This window comes from Plasmodium cynomolgi, chromosome 10 (assembly GCF_000321355.1).
Source record: "Plasmodium cynomolgi strain B DNA, chromosome 10, whole genome shotgun sequence".
In the NCBI taxonomy this organism is placed as follows: domain Eukaryota; phylum Apicomplexa; class Aconoidasida; order Haemosporida; family Plasmodiidae; genus Plasmodium; species Plasmodium cynomolgi.
The window spans coordinates 1,036,926-1,059,819 of record NC_020403.1 but is presented as its reverse complement, the minus strand read 5'-3'; the positions used below and the strand labels follow the sequence as shown (position 1 = coordinate 1,059,819).

The window sequence follows — 22,894 nt, the reverse complement described above, 5'->3', positions numbered from 1 at the left end:
AGAAAGAAAAAAGAAAAGAAAAGAAAAGAAGAAAAAGAAAAGAAAAGAAAAGAAAAGAAGAAAAAAGAAGAAAAAAGGAGAAAAAAAAAAATACATAGCTTCCCCTCACGTAGACACGCCTCTCGAAAGACGCGCATTTTATTTTTTTTTCGCGAAGGGAAGGTAAGGTGGGGGTAGAAGTGCATCGCGATAAGGTGGGGGCCTAAATGCACGCGGTAAGGTGAGGGCCTATTTTTCATCACGAACAGGTGAACCTCTCACGCGTGACGCTACGCCAAGGGGAATAAGCCAGACATCGCACAGAAAAGAGTCGCTCTCCCACGTGCCTATGTATGCACACCGATAAGTGGGCAGTAGCAGACACTCCCATGCTAACTTGTTGGTTCATCAGCCGTTTTCTCCTCTCCCTCTGCTTCGTCCCCTTTGCCTCTCCGCATACCCTCTGCTTCGTCCCATTTGCCTCTCCGCATACCATCTGCTTCGTCCCCACTGCTCTACCCCCTTACCTCTCCGCATACCCACTGAGCACCATGTACAGGAACAAATACCAGCCGAATATCTTGTCCCTCCTGCTGAGCGCGGGGTAAGAAGGCCTCCCGGCGCAGCACAGCGGTTTGGGGGAGCAATGCAGCATGGAGCGGCAAACTGGAGCGGCAAACGGTTTGGAGCGGCAAAACGGTTTGGAGGCACCACTCCCATCACCACACCTGCACATGCCCCCTCACTGCTCGTGCCACCGCTCCCCCCCACTGCAGATCCAAACCACTGGACCTATGGAAGACGAAGACGAAGAAGGGGTGTGTCAGAAAAATTTTGGACGATGCGATCAAGCTAAGTGCAATTGAGATCATGTCCGAAAACACGTCCGACTCGTATATCTACACCTCCCCAGAAAATTTTTCTTCCCTGGGCATCAGCCTACCCTTCATCGTTCTCATCGTGAAAAATGTGAGACGCGGAGCGGCGTTGCCAGCGGAGCGGTGTTACCAGCGGAGCGGTGTTACCAGCACAGCGGTGTTACCAGCACAGCGCTATTAGCAGCATATCGGGAATGACCCTACGTTGCCGCTTTGCTAAGACAGTCGCTCTAACCACTTCCCCCCCACCACCGCAGATGAATAAATACTTTTCCTTCCGCATAAGCATAATGGATGACAAGAAGTGCAGGCGGACCTTTCGAATTTCAAATTTTCAGGTGAGTGGGCGGCCCCCCCAACGGGGCACACAGCAGAGTACCCCTACGAGTGTCGCTATGTACGTTGCGAGTGTCGCTATGTACGTTGCGAGTGTCGCTATGTACGTTGCGAGTGTCGCTATGTACGTTGCGAGTGTCGCTATGTACATTGTGAGTGTCGCTAGGTGCGTTACGCTATCGCTATACTCCTCACGCTGCCGCTAAACCCGTCACACGCAACGGTGACACCCCTCTTGCAGACCGTGACGAGACTCTCCAACAAATGGTGCACCATGCCGATGATCCTAAACGAAGGCTGGAACATAATTCAAATTAACCTGCAGGAGTACACGCAGAAGGCCTTTCGAACCAACTACAAGGAGACCATCGAAGTGCAGATCAACGCGAGCATACGAATCAGATGCATATATTTTTGTGACAAGCTATACAGCCATGATGACTTAAAGGATGAGTACAAAATCTTTTGTAAAAAGAAGGAGAAGGCTAAGTACGTTCCTCCGCAATGCTTAAACAAACCATTAAAAAAAAAGACCATTAAAAGCATCATCACCGGGGGAGTGTCCAAGGGAGGGGGGACCCCACCGACTGATTCTGAGCAGAAGGAAACGACGGGGGATCTTTTGACTAAAGAAAATTCAAAACAGCTGGATATAGAACCCATAGGTCAGAAGAATCTCCAAAGTGCTGAAATGGCTGAAGCGATTGAGTTATATGAGGAGAGTACTGATGACCCCTTTTTTGGTGATAAAAATGATGGGGAGGGCACCTCCCTGGCGCAGGTCATCGGGGGCGACGAGCCGCTCGTGGGAGGGGAAGCAGCAAGCGAGGCAGTCAACGAAGCGGCAAACGAGGCAGCGAACGAAGCGGCAAACGAGACAGCCAACGAAGCGGCAAACGAGGCAGCCAGCGAGACAGCCAACGAAGACGCCGAGCAGCTGGCGCACATCAAAACGCTGGAGATGGACGTCACCAACGTGCTCTACGAGGACGTCAACTACGAGACGTACAACAATGACGACATCTGACGTGCGCCGCGCGGAAGTGGAAGCGGAGGGTGCGGCACCCCCGAGTCGGTAAAAATGGGAAAACGGAAAAAAAACGAGAAAGGACAAAAAAAACGAAAAAAAACGAGAAAGAACAAAAAATACGAAAAAAAACGAGAAAGAACAAAAAGACGCGAAACAAAAAGACGCTAAACAAAAAACCGCGAAACAAAAAACCGCCATACAAAAAACCGCCAAACAAAAAACCCCCAAACAAAAAACCGCCAAACAAACGCACCCCCGCTCGGCCACCCTGCCGCCGCACCAACTCGCTAGTAAAGGTCGACCACCAAGTCGTGCAGCAAATGCACAAGGCTCAGGGTGCGGATCGAGCACAGGCTCTCCCTATTATATGGGAAAAGAGAGTACGAAATGAAGGGGGACCTGCTGTACATACACTGAATGTCCCTGCCGCGGAACGTCTGAACGTGCAGGACCCTGCGCTCGAGTCCACCCATTAACACCAAACTGAGCTTCAGCGCGTTGTCAATATCGAAGAATATTTCCAGGGACAGCGAATCCACCACGGGAAGTAACATCTCGTTTAGGGAGTCCAGCACACCCTCCTGAAGTAGCTTCTTCACACCATACACATGTACAGTTGACGTATTGCAAAAAGAAAAAGAGTTACTCCTTTCTCTTCTTCGAAAATCTTTATCCATTTTCATTTTAATAAAAAATAAATTCTTTCCAAAGAGAGTAGCATGTACAAGTATGGGTCTCTCTATTAACAATTTTGATACATATATTAATGCCCGCTTCATGTTCTCTACATCTTCCCTGACTTTATTTTGGTGTATAAAAATTAACTCCTCAATTTTACCTTGCCGTTCATATAATTTTCTCAAATAATGAACATGTTTTTTTTTTTTTAAAATATCCAAGCATATTTGCATTGCGATATTTCTCCATTTCATGAAAAAAAGGAATCCCTGTTGTTGAAAGTTTGCAACATAAAAAATCGCTCGAAAGGTTGTTCTGTTTGTTCCCCATGATTAATTTTAAATTTATGTATGTACAGATTGGGTGGGATATTCTCTTGATGATTCACGTGTACCATTTCGTTTGACAGAAAAATATCTACTGTTTTGTCAAGGAGAGTAACTAAATTTGCTTCCTTCTGTTGGGCCAGTGAAAGGAAATTCACTCTAAGTGCCTTCAATTTGATTAACAGTGTAGACGTATCTGTGCATGGGCCCAGCAGAGGACACCCTCGTAGACACTCGCTCACGAGATAAGCTTCATCACTTGGCTGCTTATACTCCTGGATGATAGAGAACAAATATTCTCTATTTTTTATTCGCGTCTTCTTACGATAGCACATGGACTGTGGCATTGGAATTTTTGTGAATTCACAGATGCTCATATTTTTTTCCTCCAACAGGAAGCGTGTGTCCAGCTGGATGTTGTACACCAGCTTGCACTGCGCGAACAGGTCGATTTGGCTCTCCGAGAAAATGAGGCGCCGCTCGCGCCGCGTCTTCGTTTGTGGTCGGTTCCCCCGCGCGGGCAGCGTACTCTGCGCAGTCTGCGCAGGCAGTTCAGCCCGCCCATCCCGCGCATCACGCACATCACGCACATCCCGCACATCCCGCTTGGATCGCCCCTTCGCCTTCTTCCCCTTGCCCATCAGCCTCAGGAGGAAGTTCCCGCTCTGCTTGTCGTTGCGCTCTCGGCCCGCCGCGTCGTTGGCGGCCACTTTGCGGGCCACGTCACTGGGCGCGTTGTCTTCTATTTTGCTTCCCGTTCCGTGTACCTTGCTTCCCGCTCCGTCTACCTTGCTTCCCGCTCCGTCTACCTTGCTTCCCGTTCCGTCTACCTTGCTTCCTGTTCCGTCTACCTTGCCTCCCGCTCCGTCTGCCTTCCCTTCCTGCCATGTGAAGAACTCATTGACGATCTCCACCGCGGGGTCGTCGAAGGAGAGACACAAATAATTTTGGAAACGGAAAAACAGATTAAGCAAATGGCACAGTTGGAAGACCTTCAAATATACATAGCAAGGTCTCATGCTCAAATGGTAACTAAACAAATTAACATACGCAGTGAGGTATACATCCTCCCTCGTGTTGCAAAGGAGATGTGTGACTGTCACCATGGAGTAAAAGGTTCTCTCAAGGATGAATTTCACAGAGACAAAGCTTTCTCTTAGATTATATCTCGATAGACAGTCATATCTGTTAATACAAAGAACCTCCAACAAAGACGATACCCTTTTACACAAATTAATGACATGGGGTGGGATAACAGGGAAAAAAAATTTTTCTGCTAGCTTCTCTACATTCCTTAACATTGGATTTAAGATAGCCATGAGTAGTAAATGGTAAAATGGAACATACAGGAAGTGCTCCCCTGTGAAGTAAAAGATCCTATTCTGTGAGAGGCTCTCATTGTTGGTGTTCATCTCGCATAGGGACAAATGCTTAAATAAATTTTTTACAACAATTTGAAATATTTCTGGAAAAATCATTTTTTCGAATAGCTTACATAACTCTCTGAACACATGTACCATGTCTATTTCTACAAGTACATCTTTTTGCCTAGCTGGACCTGTCATGGGTTCTTTTGGGTTCTGTCCCTGCCACGATGAGGGGACTACTCCTTGGGAATTATAACCAAATGTTCCTTCCAAGTGGCTATACGGAAGGGGCTTCAACCCGCTATACATATTCATCGGTAGATTCAGGGGGGAGGTCTTCTCTGGATTCTTTCCCTTCATGAAGGCTGCGAACTCCTTGTCTAGGGGGTCGTTCGCCTCGTCGATGAAGCGGTTGCGTGGGGGGGTGCTCGTCGGGGAGCGGTTGGGTGGAGCAGCACTCATCGAAGCGCGAGCGAGTGCATCCCGATTGATCAACGCAGGGGAGAGGGAGTCCCCCGTGAGTGCATCCCCTGTGAGTGCATCCCCGGTGGGGGGTTCCACTCGGGGAGAAGAATCCAAGACGAGTGGTGACCTCTCCGCTGATGGCGCGCGTTCCCCCCCGGGGCCACAGCGCGACAGGGAGTCCACCAGCCTCACGAACGAGTTGACGTTGCCCATGTCGGCCAGGCGCCGCGCGAAGCTTGCCAGCACTTCGTTCTTTAAGAATAGCATCCTGATGAGGACGAAAAAAATGGAGGAGTCTTCCCTGAACAGGGCCTCCACGTGCAGGCAGTTGTTTATCTCCTCCACGCCCAGCTTGATGAGAAAAATCGTGAATATGGTTCGCACGCGTTCGTCCCGGAGGTCGTGGTAGAGGTCGAAAATGAAGGAGCAGAGGATGCGCGTGCTGCTGCGGTAGAAGTTGCGCTTCTCCTCAGCGGCAGCCCGGTCGCTCCGGTCACGCATGGCAGGCGGCTTCCCCGACTGGTTCCGCGGCGGATTCCCCGACTGGTTCTGCGGTGGATTCTCCAACTGGTTCTGCGGCGGATTCTCCAACTGGTTCTGCGGCGGATTCCCGAACTGTCTGCCGTCCTGGCTACCATCCACGCGCCCACCGTACTCGTAGGCGTACCCCTCGCACGAGTACCCCCCGTAGGAGTAACCCCCGTAGGAGTGACCCCCGTAGGCCCCACTCCCGTACTTCACATTCTTGCAGTTATGGATCAGACAGAGAATCACGAGGTACACAGGCTGCTGCTGAACTATGTACACGAATCGCTGCAGCTTGTCCCGGTTGCAATCCAAGACGTGTGTGTGCTGGGAGAACATGATGGACGGGCGCTCCTCGCCCAGCAACACTACATTTGAGAGGACGTAGTGTTGATAATTGAGAAGCAACTCGTTGTAAGTCCTCTCCAGGGAATGCAAATTTAGGAGAAACTCCATGTGTTTCGTATACATATCAGTTAGGTCTCTCTCGAAAGAACGCACATACTCAATGCTGTTCGTGTATCTCTCCTTTTTTAGTAAAATTTGAATCTCTTCCCAATTTAGAAGATGCGGCATGATCTGTATTTGTTTAATCATATGTTCCACATCTCCTTCGTGGTAGGGGGCACCACAAACGAGGTCGTCCTCGAACTGCATCTTTTTGAGCACTCTCCTTCTTACGAGCTCGACTTCGTCTGCCAGTCCGCCTGCCAGCCCGTCTGCCAGCCCGTCGTTAAAGGGGGGACTGTTCGGCCCGCCTAGCAGACCCTGCTCCGCTGCCACATCGTTGTCTCCGCCTCGATCGACCTCCTCATAGGTCACCCAAGTTCTGATCACCTTCTTCGGTTGCTTCAAATACGTGGCGTTCGTCACCCCGATGCCCAGGTGGCAGTTAGATGTGTATCCCCAAGCAAGTAAATCGTGTGTACCTTCCAGCTGTACGAAGGACGCATTTTTAAATGAGTACGCTGATTCTATGCTTCTATCTCTGACGAAGTAGGGAATCAGTTTTGGTCTCCCACGTATGCTTGTCTCTTTCACATCATGTAGGATCTGCATGTGTGTGTTGTCACCCAACCCGAAGAGTTTATTATCACATGTAAGGAATAAAACGTGTCTGTCTTTCCCACCGATAATATGCTTTACGTTACTTATTTGAGAATACAACACTGGGACTTCAGACGCTAATTCATTTTTTATGAACTCTCCCCATGTGTAGATGAACCCATCAACGGAGAGTATCATACTGTAGGTTGCTCCTGCCACCACCTGCTTGATGTAGATGCTGGGATCTATGTTAACCTTCCTTGGCGAACTGACCATGTATCCTATGCTTCTATCCGTTAGACCCAACTTGCCATTATTTGCACTACCACATACATACAGCTCGTTTGAATCGGTTAGTATTAATGTGTGACTGTTCCCTAGGGAGCACCTGTGTACCTTATTTGTTAGGTTGACTCTTCTGGGCAAGAGGATCGCTCCTTGTGTGTAGTCTGCCCCGAGTCCTACCTTCCCGCTTTCTGCGTTTCCCCAGGTGTACAGCTCTCCTCGTTCCAACATATTTTCATTCTCCACGTCAAAATGGTGGTAGTTTTTTTTCTCCTCCTCCTTCTTCGCTTCCTCTATCGAACGATCCTCGTCAAACGAACTGTTCACTATGCAAGCGCTGTGATCATGTCCCGCATACACGTCGATGACTTTGCTGAGCGATTTTATGTGCACCGGTTCGTGGCAGTCCTTAATTACTCCTATACCGAGTTGGCTTTTGTCGTTCTTCCCCCACCCGTAGAGTAGCCCCCTTTCGTTCAACGCCAAGGTGTAATTATATCCACATGCGATTTTTACTATTTTATTAACACACACGTCGATCGGAACAGGAACGGAAAATTTCTTCCCTAAGTTGTACACTCCATTTGGTGGCCCTCCATTTGGTGGCTCTCCATTTGGTGGTCCCCCATTTGCTGCCTCTCCATTTGCTAGCTCTCCATTTTTATTAACCCCAGAAGCATATACCTTCCCGCTCTGCAACAGGAATACACTAAAGTGCTCACTCCCATCGATCATCCTAACCCTTGACTTGATGACCAAGTCTTTCTTTGGAACTGTTCCTTCCGTTGGACCATCACCATAAGGACTCCAGCTCTCGTCATCCCACCTGAGTTGTTCATGCCATCCTTTGTCTCTCCCCCCAGGGGTAAAGGATTCCTTATCCAGCATGTAGAACGTCCTAAGGATATCTTTTATGTGGATTTTCCCTCGTAATTCTTTAACGTATCTAACCGGGAACTCATTACTACGGTTTAGTTGGTCGATCCAATTTGCTTCCCTTCCAATAAGGTGGTTCATCACATCAACATTGCTGTCTCCGGAGTCGGACTCCCCCTCCCCATGGTTGCTCTTTAGCAATACATTGGAAGGGCCACTTCCTCCACATGCGATAACCCGACTGCAATCACCCAACACGATTAAATCCCCCACGAGAGTCACCCCCATGGACATATACACAGATGCATGAACAGATAAGCATTTATAATGCATGTTTACCTTCTTAGGAGCTTTACACGTGTAGGATGAGGATCCTCTTTTTATTTGAGTAAAAACCCCCCAAAGGAACACGTCCCCTTTTACACTTAGAGCTAGCGAATTGAAGGTACCAAAAGATAGCATAAAAATTTTACGAGAGTGACATAGATAGTCTAACCTCTTCGGACTCAACACATCGTTATCATCTCCATGACCGAGTTTAAAATATCTTCCACTCCCCCATGTGTATACGTTATTTTCTGCATCTATGCATCCTGAGTGAGACTTTCCTGAACACACGTAAATGATTTTCTTTCTCTTTTGGAACGTCTTCACTAGTTGTGGTTTGTTGTAACTTTGGATGTTACCCAGTCCAAGCCGTCCATTTGCTCCATAACCCCAACTGTACAACTCCCCACGTAGCGTGCACGCCATGCTGTGCTTTCCCCCCGCGGAGCAGTGAATGATGATGTCCCCTCGGTTGGGCTCATTCCCATGCAGAGCGTTCCCATGGAGAGCGTTCCCATGGAGAGCGTTCCCAAAGGGGCGGCGACTCCCACCTAGACCTCCAAACCGACCACCTACCCCCGCTCCTCCTTTTCTTCCCTCCAGAAAAATACGAACCGGTTCGTATACATTCCTGTTTGTCCCATTCCCTACACACCCGAAGGTGTTACTCCCCCATCCGTAAAGGAACCCCCTGGTGCAAATGGCCAACGTGTGCATGTCCCCACAGGATATGAACATAATTCTCGTGCGCTCCTCGAATTTCACCTTCATCGGTACGGGGGTAAACCAGTCCGCCTTCTCCTCCGGGGGGGGCCCAGCGCAGCCGTTCACGCGAGACGCTCCCCCCGCGGAGCCTTCTTCGCTGTAAATGTCGTCCATGTCAAAGTGGAGCAAGCCATCACCGCTACGATCGCTACCATCGCTACCGCGGCTAACATCGCTAACACCGCCACCACCGCTAACACCCCCCTTGGTAACCCCAAACGCGTCCAGCAACGTTTGGTCCACCTTGTTGTCGAGCTTCCGCAGTAGCTTCTCCTTCTCCCCCCCTACATGATGCGAGTCCACACGATTTGGAAAAAAAATCTTCTCCTTCCTAAACCCTAGCAACCCATTGTTGCCCTTCCCGAAGGAGTACACAGAACACCCCACATCCAACGCGCTCCTCTTAGCTAAAACAAAGGTACAGTAATAGGTACAACACACGGAGGTAACAAAAAAATCTTCAAAGAAAGGCACCGGCGTGGGTACTTTACATTCCCTTGTGTTGATTCCTACCCCCAACTGGTTGCTCGTGTTCCCTCCCCAGCAAAATACCATCGGCTTCTTCTTATAGTACCCAACACATGCGAAATGGTCCAACCCGGAACTCACTTTTGGTGCGAAGCTGAAAATGTATTTCTCAGGTTCGATTTCTTCTTCCCCCTGTCCGTTCATCTTTGCGCTCTCCTGGGCTGTCCACACGGCCGTGCGTCTCTGTGGTGGAGCGGTTGGTGGAGCGGCCACTCAAGCGGTTGGTCACGTGGCCACTCAATCGGTTGGTCAAGTAGCCACTCAAACGGCTGACTGGCAACCCAACTCGTCCCTTCTCAGTGGAGTTAGCTTCTTTTGGTCCACTTCCCTTTGCTGCTGCGATGGCCCGACACGTGGTTCTTCACCCCCATTTGTCTAGTCCTTCCGACTTTCCTTCCTGGGCAAGGCGAAAGGAAAAAGAAAAAAAAGAAAAAAAAAAAAAAAAAAACAAACAACACAAATACAAATGTGCACACGTGAGCCTATGCATACGTTCACCCAAGTTGGCACCTTTGTCTGTTTTTTTTTTTTTTTTTTTTTTTTTTCTTTTTTTTCGAGCAGCAAGTACGCCCTTCCCCTGCGCGGGAAGAACGCGCCGATTTTTTCTTCCCGCGGATTTTCCTTTCGCACCAGGTTGGCAACCTGCACAGCAGAAAGGGAAAAAAAAAAAAAAAAAAGAAAGAAAAAAAGAAGCAGGAAAAGAAGAACTACGTGCTCATATTATGCATACATGTAACATCCCTGCGCACCCCGCCAGTGAGTACCTCCAAAAAAAAAAAAAAAAAACGCTTCCATCCCAGGACGAGCAGTGCTTAGTATGCTCGTCAAACAAAACCCGCCTTCTTCACATCCCTCTCCGTTTAAAAAGAGAAAAAAAAAAAAAAAAAGGCGATTCCGCTAGCTTTGCGAGATGAGAGTTCCCTCACCCAGGAGATATACTATGTAGGGGGTACATAACTCCTCCAGGGCTAGCCCACCTTTTCTTTCTCCTTCCCTCTCCTTTTCCTGCACTTTGGAGAAACCATGCCGAGCAAAGCTGGGAGAGTCAGGATGCCTGCTGACAACAGACTCCCTGTGTCAGCCTCTCTCAAGACGTCAGACATATGGAAAAATTCAGTTGGGTATGACCCCTATGCTTCCGTGGAGGAGATAAACAAAAGGGAGTTGAAAAAAAAGGAAGCGACGAATGAAGAAATCAACGAGAAGGCGAAGAGTTTGTTCAGTTTGGCAAGACTGACAGGTACTGCTTCCGCTACGATCCCAGGGGCATGCACCCTCTGCAACCACATCGGACACTTGCCCTACCAGTGTAGAAATTTGATTAGTCTAGAAAAGCTTAACTTCCAAAGTGACATAAAGGAGGAGGCGGAGGACGACCTGAAGGAGCGCCGCAACCTGGGCATCGTCAGCGATAGCGATAGTAGCGGCGGGAGTGGTAGCGGCAACAGTAGTGATGATGGGAGTAGTAGCGGCAACAGTAGTGATGATGGGAGCAGTAGTGGTGGGCGCGACAGCAGGGACTCGGACCGCAAGTCAAGGAAGAAGGAGAAGAACAAGAAGAGGAAGCGCAAGCGCGAAAAGAGGAGGGACAAACGGGAGGGTCGATCCCGCAAAGAGGAGAGGCGGTCGCACAAAGAGGGGAGGCGGTCGCACAAAGAGGAGAGACGATCCCGCAAAGAGGAGAGACGATCCCGCAAAGAGGAGAGACGATCCCGCAAAGAGGAGAGACGATCCCGCAAAGAGGAGAGACGACCCCACGAAGAGGAGAAGCGATCCCGCAAGCATGCAAAACGGACAGGGAAGGACAAAGAGGAACGACGTCGTCACACTAGCAGGGACCGAGACAAACCAAACGTGAAAAAGAAGGAAAAAAGGAAAAGGAGGACGAGAGAGACGGACGATGAAGGTGTGCGGGAAAAACGGCACAGAGGGAGGAGCTCATCAAGCTCGTAAACACTTGCGAGGAAACAAAAAAGGGGGTCATTGTGGAGAGGTGAGCTGAGGTGAGCTGAGGTGAGCTGAGCCGAGCTGAGCCGAGCCGAGCCGAGCTGAGCCCAGCTGAGCCATCGACCGGATGGACACATGTAACCACGCGCAGAAGAAACGAACAAAGTGGTGCAATGCCAATTTTGTAAAAGGCCAACCTGGGGTCAGTCGTAGTGGTGATGTATGTTCCCTTCTTTTGGATCCTCCCCCCCCCATAGGCACCTCTCTCTCATTTGTTTGTAAAATGTCCAAGCCAACAGGGAAAGCTTTAAAGGACACGCGCAACGAGCGCAGCGTCCATCGGGGAACTTCCTCCTGTTCGGCAACTAGCGAGTCCTTTTCGCGGCGTGCACACATGTATGTTTTCTCTCCTAAAATTTAATTCAATTTTTTGTGTTGTGTTAAGTGTGTCGTCATTCGTGTGCAGTTGCTTCTGCTGTGCAGTTGCTTCAGCTGTGCAACTGCTTCTTCTGTGCAACTGCTTCTTCTGTGCAACTGCTTCTTCTGTGCAACTGCTTCTTCTGTGCAACTGCTTCTTCTGTGCAACTGCTTCTTCTGTGCAACTGCTTCTTCTGTGCAACTGCTTCTTCTGTGCAACTGCTTCTTCTGTGCAACTGCTTCTGCTTTGCAACTGCTTCTGCTTTGCAACTGCCTTTGGTGTGCCCTTTTTTTTTTAGGGGGGGTGCGGAAGGATGCAGGTGGCCCTTTCTCCATTCCCAACGCCACCACCACCCCCTGCTGTTCATTTCTCAGCAAAGCTGCAAAGGCAAACTTGCTAGACCGTGAAGTAATTAATTTTTTTTTTTTCCAGTTTGATGAAAAAAAAAGTAGAAAAAAGGAGTCGAGACAAACTGCACATTTCCGATGGAGTCATCAAAATGAACTTCCTTATGGCACATCGTAGGGGAACGTCTTCACCTTTTCTGTCACTCCTCCAACTTTCCGCTGCACCATTTTACGGATGGCCAGAAAAAGCTACTTTGTTTTTACCTTGCTGCCTGGTGAGGTAAAAAAAAAAGGGGGTGAAAAAAATAAAAAAAAAAAAAAAATCCCCAAAAGTGCTCAATGTATATAATACCATGTCGGAAAAAAGCATACATCGGTTTGGCGAAAAAGGGAGTCCTTTCCTCTTTGCACTTTTTTTTTATCTGAGATACGAAGCAGGTCCGGTCGGTCCGGTCTTATCAAAGGATGACGCCGTTATTAGTTATATTTTTCCCGTTTTGCTTGTTTTTTCTCTATGTAGTGTGTAGTGTCACTTAGAGCTCCTTGGAAGGGACCAAAACACGACACCGCAACGTTCTGCAGTTCGTACATGTGTTGGTGCCGTTTTCTCATTTGTGAATCTATTGACTTTCTTTTTCCATGACGACGTGAAAAGCGACCTCTCGGGGGGGGGAAATAAAAAATAGTAATATAGTTTGCGCTGCTCCGATGGGAGGTAGCGGTCCTCAACGGAAAAAAAAAAAAAAAAAAACGGACTACCCTAACCCTGCGCGCGACGGAGAGGAAGATATACCATACACGTATGTCCCCGTGTTGGCAAAAATATCTGCCACCATTATCACCGTTCTTTAGTGAAGTAGGAGAAAAAATATAAACGGAAAAGAAAGATAACCCTATGTTGGGGTGACATGAGAAGTACCTATTGGAACTACATTATCTCATGCCACTTGGGGATTAGCTCCCCTGTATGGTTATTCCTACGAAGGGTTTTTTTTTTTTTATTTATTTTATTTATTTTTTTTTTATTCCATTCCATTTAATTTGCATGCTATCCGCTTTCCCATAGCTGCACGAGCGATTCGCACAAACAACATGTGTGCTATGAGCGACGAAGGGAGTGGCGTCGGCCCGTGTTACCCTAGCTGTGTTGTGCTGACTCCTGCACCTGAGCAGCTGCCTGGGAAGGCGATTTTCGCATTGCGTGGTGGACGTGTGATCAACACACATCGATTTTTTTTGCAAGTGTTTCTTTTTAAACGTTGAGCAGTTCGGAGGTACCTCTGCATTCTCGCCGCTTCTAGCAGGAGAGAGAGAGCATCCCACCTAAGGGAAGAAACACACGTCCATCTGACGAGAGGACCTCCCAAACAGTTGTGACGCCCCCGATGTAGACTTTCCTAAGGATGAGTGACTACTACGAGCGTTACAGAAAGGACAGGAACAGCAGCATCTCCAGTAGCAGCAAGCGGAAGAGAAGCGACAGTCGGTATGATAACTATGGAAGGAAGAAGGAGTACCACGAGGAGGGGATCTACAAAAGGGCCAGGCCTCTGGAGGACGACGAGGAGGAGGAGGAAGCGAGCTTTGGCAGGGATATGCAATGCTATAGGGAGCGCCGGAGGGAGCAGTGGGGCGACCGGATAAGGCGCGACCGAGAGCGCGACCGAGAACGCGACCGAGAGCGCGAAAAATATTATCAACGAGGTTACGAACGAGGTTACGAACGAGAGCGCGAGCGGGAGAGGGAGAGGGAGCGCGACCGCCGCAGAGACAGGTCCCCCGAGGAGCGCCCAAAAAAAACCAAAAGGAAAGAATACCTCTCCCACAGCAGCGACGGAGAGGAAGAAGAAGAGGAAGAACACACGGATGGCAGGAATGGCAGGGGTAGACACCGAGTGAGCGGCGGGAGGCACCCAGAAGACGCTGCTGCAAGGAGGGTGCAGCGCGAGAGGGATAGATACGAAGCGAAGGAGAGTCGAGGGGAAAGGAGGAGGACAAGGAAACGCAGCAGCAGTGATGATAGAAGCGACGAGGGAAGTAGTGACAGGCGGTACGAACGGGTAGACCTCCGTCGTCAGCAATCCTCGGAGAGAAGCAGCTTTTCGGAAAAGCACCCGAAGGAGGAGAAGAAAAAAAAAAAAAAGGTGACTCCTCGTCGGACGAGGGGAGCAGCACGGGGAGGGAGGCGCAAAAAGGGAAGGAAGAGCACAAAGGGAGGGAGACGCAAAAAGAGAGGGAGATGCAAAAAGGGAAGGAGGAGCACAAAGGGAGGGAAACGCACAAAGGGAAGGAGCTGCGCAAAGAGAGGGAGCGTGATAAAAAGGAAAGAGGAAGCAATGAGGAGGGTGGTGCAAAACGACCCAAGGGAGGAGACAGAAATGGAGAAGCGGTCGTTACTGCCACTACCGCTGTCGAAGGGGGGGACGAGACGGCAACCAAGCGAGATCGCGAAGACGAAAATAAGCTCTCCAGGTTGGAGAGACTTAAGCAGTTCGCGGAGAGAATCAAGAAAACGGGTAGCGACGAGGTCAGCCCTAAGGCTGGAGCGAAAGCTACCAAGTTTACGCTTAACACGACGATCAGCAGCGCCGGCAGGAAGTTCCATCTAGACGTGTTTGAGGGAGGTAGGCAAGACGAGGACGATGTGGAGGAGCAGCAGCAGCAGGAGAGGAAGAAGAAGGAAAAGTGGAAGTGGCAGATGAAGAAGGAGGAGGAGTTGAAGTCGGGGGAGTTGAAGTCGGGGGAGTTGAGGGCGGGAAAGACGAAGAAGGATAGCGCCACACGTGGAGGCCCGGGGAGAGGGGGTCTGCTTTCCAACTCGCCCAACAGGAGAGACGGCGGAGAAGAGCCCGCGGAGGAATCGCCTGCGGGGGACGATAATGAGGACCCCCTCGAAGTGTTCATGCGAAACTTGGAGCGCAACTGCGCGGGGGCAGAGGGCGAGGCGGTGGGCCCCAGCAAGGCCATAACGCTGGAGGAGATATACAGCTATGACGAGAACCGGCACCGGTTCGAGGGGGCAAAGCCGCCCGGGGGAGAGCCCCCCGGAGCGGCCGTCCACTCGGGGGAAGTCGCTGAAGAGATGCACAAAACCGCGAAGCAGCCGTCCCAATCCGCGAAGCAGCCGTCCCAATCCGCGAAGCAGCCGTCCCAATCCGCGAAGCAGCCGTCCCAATCCGCGAAGCAGCCGTCCCAAACTGCTAACCAGCCGACCCAATCCGCGAAGCAGCCGTCCCAAACTGCTAACCAGCCGACCCAAAGCGCCGATCTGCAAGACGACCAGAGCGGCGAGGAATACCACCGATTGTTCATACAAGCGCTGAGGAAGAAAGCCGAGGAGGCAGGCGAGGGCAGAGGGGCGTCGCCCCCCCGTCGCACGGGGAGTAACGCAGGGAGTAACGCAGGAAGTAATGCAGTACGAAGCGATGGGAGCAGCGAGCCAATCGATAACCTGAGTGAAGACAGCGAATACAACATCGAAACGAATGCGCTGAAGAAAACGAACAAAAAGATGCTCCAAGTAAACCGGGACCAAGTGGAGTACCTACCGATAAAAAAAAACATTTACGTGCAAGTAAGCGAAATAACAAATATGAAAGAAAGCGACGTGGACCTCTTTAGGAAGAATAATGGAAATATAATCGTGAGGGGAAAGAACTGCCCTCGACCAGTACAGTACTTTTATCAATGTGGACTGCCATCTAAAATCCTACCTATTTTGGAGAGAAAAAATTTTAAAAAAATGTTTGGCATACAGATGCAGACGATCCCAGCGTTGATGTGTGGGAGGGACGTGATCGCCATTGCTGAGACGGGGAGTGGAAAAACTTTATCGTATTTATTTCCAGTCATTAGACACGTCCTTCACCAACCACCCCTTCGAAATAATGATGGCCCAATCGCTATCATACTTACTCCTACCAGGGAGCTCAGCAAGCAGGTTAAAAGTGAAGCTAGACCCTACTGTCAAGCGGTGAACCTCCGAATATTGGCAGTCTATGGGGGGTCAAATATTGGTACACAACTAAATACACTGAAAAGAGGAGTGGAAATTCTGGTGGGTACTCCAGGTCGTATAATTGATATACTAACAATAAGTAACTGTAAGGTGACCAATCTGAATAGAGTCTCCTTCGTCGTTTTGGATGAAGCCGATCGGTTGTTAGACCTCGGATTCGAGTCTCAAATACATAACATACTTAACAACTGCAGAAAGGACAAACAAACAGCCATGATTTCAGCAACCTTCCCTACGTATATTCAAAATCTAGCCAAGAGATTGCTTTACAAGCCAATCGAAATTATTGTAGGAGAAAAAGGAAAAACGAACAATAACATATATCAATTTGTTGAGGTTGTACAAGTCAAACAGAAGGTCTACAAACTTCTGAAGATTCTTGGAGACTGGTCAACCTATGGCTTAATTCTCATTTTTGTAAACAAGCAGTTAGAAGCAGATCTACTATATTTAGAACTCTTTAAGTATGATTACAAAACGTTAGTTCTGCATGGAGGACAGGATCAAGCTGATAGGGAATTCACTCTACAAACATTCAAAGAAGGGAAGAATAAGGTACTCATTGCTACGTCGGTTATGGCAAGAGGTATCGATATAAAGGATATCATAGTGGTAATTAATTATGAGTGTCCTGATCATATAGAGGATTACATTCATCGTGTTGGAAGAACAGGTAGGTCGAACAAAATTGGATATGCTTATACGTTTATTACTCCTGAGGAACATGCTAAGGCGTATGATATATACAGCCTCATCAAAAACAACATATATTACATGAATAAAACGATTGATATTCCGAGAGAGTTGGAAGAACTTGTTCGGGAGTATACTCAAAGTAGCAACTTTGCTGAGGTTAGAAAGAAAGGGTACAAGGGTAAGGGGTTTAAGTTTACTCCGAATGAGAAGTCCCGACTTCAGATGGATAAGGCCAATGCAAAGAAGGAACTCGGGTTGGTGCGCGATAAGGAGGGAGAGACGGACAACCCTCCGGGGGGAGACGCCTCCGATGGGGAAGTGGGCGAGGGGGCGGCAGGCAGAGCGGCAGGCAGAGCGGCAGGCAGAGCGGCAGAAGGTTCGGTGCTGGGGGGAAGTGCTCCTCCACTTGGAATTCCCCAGCCGCAGCAGAGGCAGCCGCAGCAGAGGCAGCCGCAGCAGAGGCAGGCGCAGCAGAGGCAGGCGCAGCAGAGGCAATCGCAGCAGGGGCAGCCACAACAGAGGCAGCCACAACAGAGGCAGCCACAACAATGGCAACCACAACCACCGCCCCCGCCCGGGGAACCCAACCCACAAAGCGAAATAAAACGCATCGAACTGGAAATACAGAGAATAAAAATGAACGACACTATGGACCTGTCGCTAAAGGCGAAGCAGATAAACGAGCTGATGAAGACGTACAACATCATGGCGCAGCAACAGAACGCCATGAAAAAAAATGCAGAAGCTGCACAGGAAGCTGACATAGAGAAAATGGCCGAACAGGAGGCCACCAAGGCAACCGAACATATAAAGGATGAAACGGAAAGGAAGCAACTCTTTAACAAAGTTAAGCAAGACGTGAAGAAAAAACTAATCGATAGCAAACTGCAGAGCAACTCCAGGACGGAAAATATTCATAGGAATATGCTCCTAAACTCGATGAGGATACGAAACATGAAGAAATACTCTCCCTTCATTCCTCACACCTATGTTATGGAAGACAACTCCATCATGCAGGAGTTTTACATTAATGACTATCCGCAGCATGTGCGACTGAAGATATGCAACAGGGAGGTACTCTCTCGCATTTCCGATATGTCTGGTTCAAGGTGCCAGATAAAGGGTCAGTACTCCAACCCCAATCAGCCAAACAAGACCACCTTCCTGCTCGACGCCAAGCCGCTACACATTGAAATCACCGCGTCCAACTACAACCAGGTGCAGATTGCGCACAACGAGTTCACGTCGCTGATCAATCAGTTACTGCAGAATAGCAATATGAAGGGGCACCGCAAGGGGTGACGAGAAGGAGATGTGCGGGAAATCACAACACGGATCCAACTATATGGAGGGAATTACTACACTCATGGCGAACGCGTGGCAGACACACCATCACGCAGTTTGCTTTGTTACGCTTTTCGTCGGCCATCTCGCTTTGTAGCCATTTCGTTTGCGTTTCTCCACCTAGTTGGCTGATTGGCTAGTTTTTTTTTTTTTTTTTTTTTTATCATTAAATGGGCTAGCGTGTATGCCGCTGACGCAGGCGCATGCCGAGTTGCCACTCCGCCTACTTTTTGACCTTTCCACGTGCCCACATTTTTCTGTCCTTTTTCTTTTTTGGGGCGTTTTTTCCAGTCCATTTGGCACTTCCCCATTTTTAGCGTAACATTGAAAACGCCGTTGTTGTGCTTTTTTCCTTTTTTTTTTTTCGCCACCGTTTGGCTGAAAACATTCTTGTTAATCCGCGACGGGAGGAGTCCCTCTGGGTTGTTCATCAGATTGTTTAGCAGGCAGCGTAGCATGCTGTTTAGCGGGCAGCGTAGCATACCACTTGGCAGCCCGCCTAGCATACCGCTTAGTAGTCGCTGCCCCTACACACATTCGTACCTTTGGGAAGGGCTTCAACGGGGGGCTGCACACGCGCCCACGCGCGAGCACAATTTTTGGTTGGCTTTTTTAAAAAGCACCACCCACGGTGGGACAAAAAAAAAAAAAAAACGAGGGAAGGCAGCCAGCGGTGGGCACTTGCACACGCACGGCGCCAGTTGCATACAAATAGGTGCACACCGTTTACAAGATGGACGGGAAAAACGACACTGACTGTTCAGAAAAAAATAAAATAAAATGGCTAGCTAGCTGGCTAGCTCCCGCAGGGGGTACGCTACGCCACATTCTGTTACATTCTGCCACGTTCTGCTACGATTTGCTACGTCTGCCACGTTCTGCTACGATTTGCTACGTCTGCCACGTTCTGCTACGATTTGCTACGTCTGCCACGTTCTGCTACGATTTGCTACGTCTGCCACGTTCTGCTACGATTTGCTACGTCTGCTACACCCTGCGACGTTTTGCTACGATCTGCTATCTCTGCTACGTTATCCTACGCTATGTTGTGCTATTTTTTTTTTCTGAACAGTTCATGTCTGTCCTCCCGTCCAAGTTGCAAACAAACGGTATGCACGGGACAAATGCGGACCGCTGGGGGGACGCGATCCTATCTTGCCAGGGACACCTTCACTCATGCAGTGGTCACAGTTACTCAAATGCGCAAAAAAAAAAAAAGGTGGAAAGAGCGGCATGCCTGCACACACACTTTCACATCTTCTACTAGCTGAACGGAAAAAAAAAAAAAAAATGACAAATTGGCTAGCTCGCCAGGTAAGAAGCTTCTATTGCTTGGGGACAACAGCTGAGCATCCCTCTTAACGCCAAAAGTGGCAGAACCAAACTTACGCCTTCTCCATTTTCACCACTTGTCATTCGTCAAACTCCTGCGTGTTCATCTTGTCGTAGATGCCCTCCTCCTTCCCGAGGCCATCCTCCAGCGAATCGAAGCCCTCTGCAGCAGCGCCCTCCAATCCGTGTGCAAAGTCATCCTGTTCCACACCACCATCAGTGTGACTGTTCGGTGGAGTTATCCCTTCGTCGGAGTTTCCCCCCAAACTGTTGGCAACACTTGGTTCGCTGGTTGAACTGGGACTTTCACTACTCTGCACATTTGAAGCATTTCGCGAAATAAAATTTCGTTTGTCATCCAAAAATATTAAATCACCTTTATTGTAGGACAACACTACTTCAGTTATCTGTCTCGGCTGATTGGTCAGGTCATTACCGAACCATCTCCTCGTGTGTAGCGATCCTTGGATATATACTCTCCTTCCCTTTCGTAAAAATTTATCTACAAGGTCAACAATATTTTGGTCATATACCACGACGCGATGCCAGTCCGTCTTGGATTTCAATTCATTTGTATTTCTGTCTCTCCAAAATTCATTTGTTGCCAAGCTGAACGTAGCAACCTTGTCTCCTCCATTTAAAATTTTTATATCTGGTTCGCATCCAACTCGTCCTATGAGCATAATTTTGTTCAAGGACTTCTCCCCTGTCATTGGTCTGTTGTTGTAGTACCTCTTACCCTCGTAGTTGAAATCGCTTTGCAACTTCGTTTTGAAGGGGTTCACTTTGCGGGTTGAAGATCTCCGCTCGCTCCAAACACCGCCCACCGTCAGCTTATGCATTTTCGGGTCCCCCACGTATCCCCATATGGCTGGAAGGCACAGGACGTACATCACGCTGGTTAGCAGTAGCACTTTCATGCTTCCGTTGGGGGGGGTCGCATAATCGCAGCGCGGGGGGAGAAGCGGGATGGGAGAAGCGGGATGGGAGAAGTGAGATGAGAGAAGCCGGATGGGAGAAGCGGGATGGGAGAAGTGAGATGAGAGAAGCCGGATGGGAGAAGCGAGATGGGAGAAGCGGGACAAGCCAAGTGGTAGTAGCTTAATGGGGAGGGAGTCGGTGGGCAGCCCCGTGGGCAACCTGCCACGCGTTAGAGGCAACCGTCAGTGTGCTCTCTTCGTGACCATGTCGACGAAGCAGCCATGTAAAGTAAGCAGCCAGCGGGAGGGAGGGGAAAACTTAAGCCACAGGGGTTATCAATCGAAAAGGGAAAAAAAAATTTCATCCGTGTGGTTCCCTCTCTGCACCTTTGGAACTCTTCCTGGTGAGGTCAAAACGGAGGAGGAACACGTGCGTAGAGGAGGGGAGTCAAGTCATACCTTTGTATAGGTGTGCACCGTTACTCATATTTGAACGAACATTCACGCTGGGGGGGAGGAGCAGTAGCAGGAGGAGGAGGAAGTCATTCCTCGCAAACGGAGTTACACGCGGAGTCCACCTGACCAGGTCGCTGTACAATGAACTACCGCTTAACCCATCTACCGGATCGAACTGCAGTGGGGAAAAAAACCGACACAGAAAAAAGGCAAGCGAAGGAGCCCCCTCTTTTTTTGGCCATCCCTGTTAAGCTGCGAATGCGCAAAAGGATTTGGATGCCCCCCCCAGAGTGGGCCCTCTCTTTTGGCGACTAAACACAGGTTGCTCTCCCCCCGAGGTGCTCGTGGAGAAGGAAAAAGGAACTTACGAAGAAAATAGGCCACCTAACCTATGCACCTTACCCCTTCTGCACGTTCAGCGTCGCTGTGTAGCTCACTTATGGTGGAGTATCCATCCGGGAACTGCTTCTTATGGTGGAGTATCCATCCCTGACCTGCTTCTTATGGACCGCTCGCGCACGTTTGCTCCATTTGAAATTGCAGTCAGGACTACTCTCCCCTTTTTTCCTTTCTTTTCCCTTGGCGGTCATGATTAAGTAGCGGGCGAACATCGCGCCATGCACCTCCTTCAGTCACACCGCAGGGGCTCCTCAATTGTGATCGACCATGCGTGACGTGCACTGCAGAGTGACCGGGTTATTCTCTCTTTGCGTTGCACAACGGATTGAAGAGTTGTATCCACCTACCAGCACCAGTGTTCTATGCATTTTGTCCGAACTGCAAGAAGGACAGTAAGCATCAAAAGGACACACCTGAGGTTGACACTGTGAAAGGGGAAGTGACGGTGACTCTCTCCAATCTGCTCACCAAAGTATTCACCCCCAATTGATAATTTGCTCTCCCAAGAAGAACAAACGATTTGGGGTCTCCTTTTATTTTCGTATTTCTCCTTGCAGATTGGCCAAAAATGGTAAAGCAACTTCTGTGCCCTCTCCTGGTACGTATATGTGTGTGTGCATTTTTTGTCCTTTTTTTGTCCATTTTTTGTCAATTTTGTGACCATTTTTTGTCCATTTTTCGCTCATTTTTTGTCCATTTTTCGTTCATTTTTCGTTCATTTTTCTTGTCCATTTTTCTTGTCCTTTTTCCGTCTCCTCTTCCCTTCTCCTTGTTCCTTCTCCATTTTCACCTCCCCCCTCGCCCCCAATCTGCACATCAGTGCATGTGTAAGCCTACCCCATACGTGGATTTATTTCATGGGGCCCCTTTTGCACACGCTGTGCAGTGGAAGGACACAGTGACAACACTGTTGCGGGCGAGAAAAAAAAAAAAAAAAAAAAAAAATTTCTCCATTTTTTTCACTTAACCTGTTAACTGCCTAATCGCTTCCACACCCGGTTATGCACCTTCCACGCGCCCCCTTCGTGTGCGCATGTGCGAATGGGGGGGAATAGCAAGATGGGCGAAAGAACCGCGCGTGCCACGCGTGTACATACAGAGGACAAGGAAAAAAAGAAAAGCAACGCGAAACAGAACAACGGCAAACAAACAGCGCGAAGCAAAAGTACTACTTCCCCCTCAGTCTGTTCAGTGGTCGCTATGCGCGCCACCAGTTCTCCGCCCCACCTCCGTCGCGTCCTTCCAAACCACCCTTCAACGCAAGCGAGAAAGGATCATCATTAACTTCGCCGAAGGTGCACTACGGGGGTGTGCGTCGGTGCATTCACGCTAACCGAGTTGGCGGTAAACTCACTGGTGTGTAATCGCTTCGGTGTGCAGCGCGCTCGCCTTTCCACGTACATACGATCGCCGTTCCATGCATATACGCTCGCCCCCTTCTCGTATGCCCGCACAACCACGCGGAAGCAGCTTAAGACCTCTCCCCCCCCTCAGCCAGAATAGAAAAAAAAAAAAATTCTTTCCCCAATTCGTGGGGTAAACTCGTTTACACTTAAAAAAAAAAAAAATTTCAAATCAACAGAGAGGTGAAACAAGGTAAATTAT

At 49.2% G+C, this 22,894-nt stretch overlaps 5 protein-coding genes across 5 annotated transcripts; 3 read left to right on the top strand and 2 right to left on the bottom strand.

Annotated features, from left to right (window-relative positions):
• Positions 1–476: 476 nt before the first annotated feature.
• PCYB_103320 (transcription factor IIb) lies at positions 477–1,857 on the top strand (the record flags this gene model as incomplete). Its single annotated transcript, XM_004222881.1, has 4 exons — positions 477–583; positions 756–948; positions 1,115–1,195; positions 1,435–1,857. Coding segments are annotated over exons 1-4 (750 nt in total), but the record flags the coding sequence as incomplete, so codon positions are not given.
• A 1,294-nt stretch (positions 1,858–3,151) lies between these two features.
• PCYB_103310 (guanidine nucleotide exchange factor) lies at positions 3,152–9,595 on the bottom strand (the record flags this gene model as incomplete). Its single annotated transcript, XM_004222880.1, has 1 exon — positions 3,152–9,595. A coding segment is annotated over one exon (6,444 nt), but the record flags the coding sequence as incomplete, so codon positions are not given.
• An 840-nt stretch (positions 9,596–10,435) lies between these two features.
• PCYB_103300 (hypothetical protein) lies at positions 10,436–11,365 on the top strand (the record flags this gene model as incomplete). The annotated part of the gene is made up of 2 exons (XM_004222879.1): positions 10,436–10,652; positions 10,677–11,365. The coding sequence occupies 2 exons, from the start codon at positions 10,436–10,438 to the stop codon at positions 11,363–11,365; spliced, it is 906 nt and encodes a 301-aa protein (XP_004222927.1).
• Positions 11,366–13,527: 2,162 nt separating this feature from the next.
• Positions 13,528–18,140, top strand: PCYB_103290 (ATP-dependent RNA helicase; the record flags this gene model as incomplete). The annotated part of the gene is made up of 2 exons (XM_004222878.1): positions 13,528–14,161; positions 14,542–18,140. The coding sequence occupies 2 exons, from the start codon at positions 13,528–13,530 to the stop codon at positions 18,138–18,140; spliced, it is 4,233 nt and encodes a 1,410-aa protein (XP_004222926.1).
• Positions 18,141–19,595: 1,455 nt separating this feature from the next.
• On the bottom strand, positions 19,596–20,435 carry PCYB_103280 (single-strand binding protein; the record flags this gene model as incomplete). Its single annotated transcript, XM_004222877.1, has 1 exon — positions 19,596–20,435. A coding segment is annotated over exon 1 (837 nt), but the record flags the coding sequence as incomplete, so codon positions are not given.
• Between the last annotated feature and the right edge of the window lie 2,459 nt (positions 20,436–22,894).